General features: G+C 50.3%; 1 protein-coding gene across 2 annotated transcripts; it reads left to right on the forward strand.

Annotated features, from left to right (window-relative positions):
• Positions 1–779: 779 nt before the first annotated feature.
• SSTR1 (somatostatin receptor 1) lies at positions 780–6,114 on the forward strand. Of its 2 annotated transcripts, none has more exons than XM_006190427.3 (2): positions 780–1,730; positions 2,166–6,114. In XM_006190427.3, the coding sequence occupies exon 2, from the start codon at positions 2,510–2,512 to the stop codon at positions 3,680–3,682; it is 1,173 nt and encodes a 390-aa protein (XP_006190489.1). In that variant the 5' UTR covers positions 780–1,730; positions 2,166–2,509; the 3' UTR covers positions 3,683–6,114. The 2 variants fall into 2 exon arrangements, with proteins under 2 accessions (XP_006190489.1, XP_032337815.1); XM_032481924.1 differs by having other exon boundaries at positions 2,551–6,114.
• The last annotated feature ends 1,042 nt before the right edge of the window (positions 6,115–7,156 follow it).

Here is a 7,156-nt window from a genome sequence, read left to right on the forward strand (position 1 = left end):
CGACTGACGCCGAGGCATCTAGATGAAGACTGTTGAAATGTCAACCCCCTGAGGAATAGCCAGGTGTCTTTAGTCAGTGATTGGCAAAGAGGCATTTAAATCACTATGAAGCTTGGCTAGTAAAAAGTTCTTCTGGGGGAAAAAACATATTTTTTAAAAAAACCTGATGAACATTCTTTTTTCCCCCCATATGTGCTGTAATCTTTAAGAACATGAAATACAACTAACCAAGAATCCCACATCCCACTTAAGATAAAGCAATTTGTTTAGCTAAAGCAATGGGTTAAGCAGCTTGGGTCTTAGAAAATTTCAAATTTCTTCCTAGTGTGTTTCTCATTAATAATTCAGTGTCCATTGCATACATTCCTATGAGAGTCTGTCATTTCTTTTATCTCTGATTGCTATAATCAACACGCTACAGAAGTTATTCTTTGCCTTTCAGGAGCACTTAGTTTTTGAGAACTAAAACACATACATACAAGTGGTTACCTGGGTAAGCAAGGGGACTATAGGAATGATACATTTTCTTTTTCCAGTTTCTGCATTTCAGACTGTCTGATACAAATAGCCTTGGTGAGGGGTTTAGTTTCTGTTTGTTTGCCTCTCCTTAGTGGAAACTGTACTAATGGGAGGAAAGTTGAGACTCACAGAACAGCGGGTGCCGCCTGGCTGAGAGGAAGAACTAACAAAAAACTGGACACAAAGCTGAATTGGAAAGAGGCCAGGCACTAGGCTTTTCAGGTCACTCTTCCTGGAAACAGGCATCCTTCAGAAAAAGACTTAAGGGGATCTTGAAAAGGAGTAGGGGAGCTAGATGGAGTGATTTTTCTTTGGACTGAAACAGCTGGCAAGCCAAAAGGAGTCCAGGCTAGGGGTGGTGGAAAGTCTTGGAGGTCATTAAAAATCATGGCAATTGAACATTTTTTTTAAACGCAGAAACGATTCAATTCCTAAATGAAGTCAGCGAGTTTTAGGCATGCCCACATTAATTTCTGTCTTAAAGGTTTAGACACGTGAACTGGAGCTGGGACACACATCCAGGGACCTCAGAAAAGGCTGAAATCTTAAAAGGTCGTCCTGCTGTTCCTGGAGCTGGTGACAGGTCTGGTTACCTACACAGCCGGCTCCCACCGAGTTTAGAAGAGCTAGCATCCCTACTGCCAGGCCTTTACACGCTCCTCCCCAGGGGCCGCCAACTCTCCCGGGTACAAAGTACAGCAGGGACGCGGGCGGAGCCTCGCCGAGCGGCACAGCCGTATCCATCCCGGGTGAACACCTGCATGGATTTCCGATACCGCGCCTGGCACGCTCGCCGCGGGTTGTGGGGGAGTGGAGAGGGCGAAGGCTCAGGCTCCTTCCGTGCTCCCAGCCCCGCGTCCGCTTTTTTGCACTCGCTATTCCTCTGGGAGACGCAGGGGGCTCTGGGCACTACAAGCTTTATTAAAAGATTCGCAATGGTTTTTCTCAGGCTCCGGAACACACCAGCCCGCGAAGAGCTGCGGGGTTGTAACGCAGAAGCCCTAACGCAAGGCTGCTATCCTTCCTCGATCTAGCGCTTGCGGCTTAGGGTCAGATTAAGCGATTCTCAGAGTATCTGTGTGGGCGCCTGTGCTGGGGTCCCGCCCAAGGAAAGGAGTGGGACCGCGCGAAGAACGTCACCGCGCTACCAGACAAGCACAGGCACTTTGCACGGGCCATCTACGCGTCGCTCTGGAGGTAGCGCGCCCTGGGTAAGGACTAGAGGCCTCCGCGGCTGGTCTGAGGGGCAGGGCAGGCGGGGGCTGGAGGTGGGAGTTTAGGGCCCTGGACGATTGGACCGGAGTGGAGTTGGGGTCCTTCAGGGCGGGGCAGCAACTGAGGGAAACTGAGATGAACTCCGTACATCTGTGCCTGGGGTCTGCTTCAGTCTTTGCTTTGGACAGGAGCCGGGTGGGATGGGACAGAATCTACACCTTCTGTTCCCACCCACCCTCCAGGAAAGCAGAGAAACCCCCCAGGTCCCCTTAAGGGATGGGCAAAGGGGTGCTGCAGGGAACCCCTGAAGCAACTGCTCTAGCCGATCGAAGCTCAAAACTGGGAAGGAAAGAATTGGGTGAGGGTGATAAACCACCTATAAGTCGCCTTCCTCCCTCCTTTTCTCCGCCCCCCCCCCCCCCCCTTCGTAGCTGCTGACGCGCTGCTGGTGCCTGTTAATCATTCACCAGCCCACAGCTGCGGCAGTTAATGGCTGTGCCGCGCGGGGCTCTAGTCTCCCGGCTTCCCCTCTCTGCGTTCACGTGTGCCCAGGCGCCCTGGAGAGGCAAGCGGGTGCGCGCAGGCTTCCGCTGGGCGATGCGCCCGGCCGGCGCGGGTGGAGCCGCGCTCCCTACAGCCGCTGAGCGCTTCCCCCAGGCGCCGGGTGGCAGTGAACTGCGGGCAGACCACCGGGGTGCGGAGTGAGGGCGCAAGCGGCGGGGGTGCAAGGAGAACGCCCCAGCCCGGGCAGCCCCATTGGACCCCATCAGCTGAGATGTTCCCCAATGGCACCGCCTCCTCTCCCTCCTCTCCTAGCCCCAGCCCAGGCAGCTGCGGCGAAGGCGGCGGCAGCAGGGGCCCCGGGGCCGGCGCTGCAGACGGGATGGAGGAGCCGGGGCGAAATGCGTCCCAGAACGGGACCTTGAGCGAGGGCCAGGGCAGCGCTATCCTCATCTCTTTCATCTACTCCGTGGTGTGCCTGGTGGGGCTGTGTGGGAACTCCATGGTCATCTATGTGATCCTGCGCTATGCCAAGATGAAGACGGCCACCAACATCTACATCCTCAACCTGGCCATCGCCGATGAGTTGCTCATGCTCAGCGTGCCCTTCCTGGTCACCTCCACGTTACTTCGCCACTGGCCCTTCGGCGCGCTGCTCTGCCGCCTCGTGCTCAGCGTGGACGCAGTCAACATGTTCACCAGCATCTACTGTCTGACTGTGCTTAGCGTGGACCGCTACGTGGCCGTGGTGCACCCCATCAAGGCAGCACGCTACCGCCGGCCCACTGTGGCCAAGGTGGTGAATCTGGGTGTGTGGGTGCTGTCGCTACTCGTCATTCTGCCCATCGTCGTCTTCTCGCGCACGGCGGCCAACAGTGACGGCACGGTGGCCTGCAACATGCTCATGCCCGAGCCCGCCCAGCGCTGGCTTGTGGGCTTCGTGTTGTACACATTTCTCATGGGCTTCCTGTTGCCCGTCGGGGCCATCTGCCTGTGCTACGTGCTCATTATCGCCAAAATGCGCATGGTGGCCCTCAAGGCCGGCTGGCAGCAGCGCAAGCGCTCGGAGCGCAAGATCACCCTGATGGTGATGATGGTGGTGATGGTGTTTGTCATCTGCTGGATGCCTTTCTACGTGGTGCAGCTGGTCAACGTGTTCGCAGAGCAGGACGATGCCACGGTGAGCCAGCTGTCGGTCATCCTCGGCTATGCCAACAGCTGCGCCAACCCCATCCTCTATGGCTTCCTTTCTGACAACTTCAAGCGCTCTTTCCAGCGCATCCTTTGCCTCAGCTGGATGGACAACGCCGCCGAAGAGCCAGTCGACTACTACGCCACGGCCCTCAAGAGCCGCGCCTACAGCGTGGAGGACTTCCAGCCCGAGAATCTGGAGTCCGGCGGCGTCTTCCGTAATGGCACCTGCACATCACGAATCACGACTCTCTGAGCCCAGGCCACGCAGGATCCTTGCGCCAAGAGGAGAGGATGAGGAGAAAGAGGGGCCGGGTGTGAGAGATGAAAGTGTCCCAGGCGTCAGGGTGCGATGAGGAAAGTGGGGCTAGGACACTGTGCGCTTCCGGTGAAGAACCCGGGAGAGACGCGTGACAAAGATAGAGTCGGACGCTTTGTTTATAAACAGGGACGGCTTCCGGGCCCCTTTCAACTCGGTCTCCTACTTTCGCTCCTTCCTCCACCCCGCTTGCACTTCTGCACCCCTCTCTGCTCCCCACTCTGCGATGTTGGTCTTTCAGCCCCGTCCTGCCGGTGCAGTTCAGGGATTTATTAATGTCGCCGACTCAGCCCGACCCTCAGCCCCGCCAGTTGTTATTTCTGTTTAAGCTGAGCCACGGCCACCACCACGGATTTCCCTCAGGGCAAGTCCCCAGCTCGCCCTCAGCCCCGCCCTGCCGCGCCCCCTCGCTCGCCAGATTCTGACTGACGCCCCTAGAGGAGTCTCAAGAACCACCGCTCTCCGTCTCCTCAGCCCTCCTTTAAGGGAAGTCGGACTTGGGAAGGACCTGGGCGGCCGGTCTTTCTCCTACTCTCGGGTGAAGGCGCGCCCTTCCCCGAGCTCCTCCACCCCCACTCCACCAAGAGCGGAGCCAGGTGCTTAGTAAAATCGGTCCCGCGCTTCGAACCCCGGTCCAACCCCTTATCCAAACCCTGCCTTTGGAGCAAAAGGGAGCTGAGAACAAGCAACTTTTTTTTTTTTCTTTTCTTAACGATTCCGGGATTTGGGAAGGGGGAGAAGGGCTTGTGATGGAAGCCACCCTCCGCCCGGTTCACAAACGGCGCTTTTGATTTCAAAGACCAATTCTCTGGGCACTCCCGGGACGCTGGACCGCGTTAGGCCAGGCAGGACAGGACGCACCTTCCCCACGAGCCACCCGGGTGCGTGGCTGCAGCTACACTAGGCTTTCTCCCTCGCCCAAGCTCTGCAGGTGCAGATCCAAGAGAAACAAGGGGCACCGGGGCCAGGACCTCGGGTGACGCCCTCCGAGTCTCGCTTGGCCAATCTGGACCGCAGTGCTGCCGCCTGCTGGCTAGAGAGCGCGGCCCGCCAGGCCCCTGAGGGCTTCTGTCTTTCAAGCGGTGCCTAAGAAGTTATTTTCTTGCTTCACATATTTATTTATTTATTTATTTGTGGTATTTGAAAAACGTGTCTCTGCTTTCCCTTTCTCCACTTTCCTAGTCCAGGGCCTTTTCTTCAGGAGGACACGGGGGCTTGGGCGGGCGTGGCGTGGCGGTGGCAGTGGGGGAAAGCTCTCTCCTCAAGGCCCCCTCAAAACTTCTCCTCTTTGCTAGGCCCTCTTTACTTATCCCTTCCTCTAGCCTTTCTATTTTTTGCTTGTGTCCAGTGAAGTTTGGAGATTTCTTCACACTTTTCTTATGTAGTCTTTTGTCTTACAATAAATGATAATGTGGGTTAGCCTTCTCCCATGCAGAGTGGAAAGTCTTGAACGCCTAGCTTTCAGCATCACCTATATATGATTTGAATATATATTATATACTATATATATTCAAATCATAATAGATCCACATACTATATATATTTGTTTATCTTGCTCCCTTGTCATGAGTCCATGAGACAGTCGCCAGATGCAGTCACTAGCAGTGACAGGTGTGAGACTGGCTAGAACATTTCAAGATATGAGGGTTGAGGCAGCCCTCAAACTTGAAATTTAGAGATCTGATTCAGACAGACTTTAATCAGTGCTGAGGATGTCCCTGCCTCCTCTAGTTTCAGGCATATGTGATTCTAACACACAATCTAGTTAACATCATCACTTCTTTCAAAGACAGTGAAAGTAGAGTAATTTGTGTCTGTTTAATCTGACCAGCTACACTGGAAGCCTGAGTAGGGCAAGGACCAGTCATTTTACTTCTTTGTATTTCCTGTATTGCTTTAGTATGCTGGAGTGTACATAGTAGGCACTACATACATGTTTGTTGGTTATCTGTTTAAGTAAACCAGAGTGTATTACAATTGGGAAATACTAAATCTGGGGTTCTCAGGCTCCCTCACTGACATGATACACAATGGTTGCAATCACTATGGAAACATGTTTTGTGTATAGTTACTTCAAGAAGATCGTGCTTTCCTGAAAGCAGTAAGCAAGAGTTAAAATGCTCCCTAACGTTTTGTTTGAACTAATGCACAAATATGCTTTGGTCATAAATCTGAAAGTTTAGATCTGTCATTTAATAATAATGCATATTACTACTCCTTTGGAAAACAGATTTTTAATGGTTAAGAACAGTGAAATTTACAAATCAAAATCTTGATCATTATCCTCTTAAGAGGACATGAATCTAGTGCTCTTAATCTGTTACCACTGTAATAATAACTAAATAAACAAATGTATTATGTTGTTGCAAGTTGTCTGAATTTGCCATTTGAATTTTACTGTTTCAACAGATTACTTAAACACACAGGCATATTGGCTTGGTTGCTCTATGTTTCACTTAGATTTTAAGAAGAAAGTTTTCAGATTACCTTTAGACTGAGGTTATACCTTGAATTTTTTTGTTGTTGTTGTTAGTTCAGAGAGAGAACTTTGAGTCAATCTGAATAGGAAGCAGCGTACTTGGCTGCACTCTTTATGGTTTGCTGTTGTCACCAAACTAACTAGATGATGTCTCAGTCTCTCACAGATTAAATTACTGTCTGCCCTCATTTATGACCTGAGACTTTGTTGTGGGAACTAAGTAATTGTTAATTTACATCCCAGGGAAAGATAAATGGAAGAGGGGAAAAAGTGATCTCCTAAAGATGTTTCAGAGGTCAATGGGTAAAGGAAATATAAAAATCAGATTTCAAAATAAAAGAAGACAGACATTTTACGCTTTGTTCAATGATGCCCATTTCTATCCCTGGAAGAATTTAATAAGGTACTAGAGGAGTTCATTTGTTTTTTACAGACTTAATTTTTTTTTAGAGTGGTTTTATTTTCACAGCAAAATAAAGAAAAACGAGCATTTTCTAAACAGTGATTCCAGAACCAGAATGGGGAGTGTAGGCTTCAAATACCTCAAATGCCTTTAACTCTAGGCTTTAGAGTTCCATATGTTATTTCAGTACAACTAAAGATAGCTAGACTTTTGTCTTTTCATTATTATTTTTAAAAATTATAGCAAAGTGGCAAATTGAATTCATAACTTAGATGTGCAGAGAAAACATTTGTTCTTTTGGTTTTGTCTAATCTAAACATTATTCCAAGACCCTTCTAGCTGGTTAGCTGGGAGAAAAAACTATTAAATAAATATTCAAACATCCAATTGAGCTGATAATTTAAATAGCCATTTTCAGAAAATTTCAAAATTTTGTTTAAGTTTAGACAGTCTCTTGGCTGGCCTCCTTTTCCTCTTTCACCTCTAAAATGGCTTTAGAGTGAATATTGGGAAGAGGTTTCATGCATCC

This window comes from Camelus ferus, chromosome 6 (assembly GCF_009834535.1).
Source record: "Camelus ferus isolate YT-003-E chromosome 6, BCGSAC_Cfer_1.0, whole genome shotgun sequence".
NCBI classification, from domain to species: domain Eukaryota; kingdom Metazoa; phylum Chordata; class Mammalia; order Artiodactyla; family Camelidae; genus Camelus; species Camelus ferus.

Excerpts from the sequence above, each read along its gene's own strand:
- SSTR1 (XM_006190427.3), top strand. The coding sequence starts at position 2,510 with ATGTTCCCCAATGGCACCGCCTCCTCTCCCTCCTCTCCTAGCCCCAGC.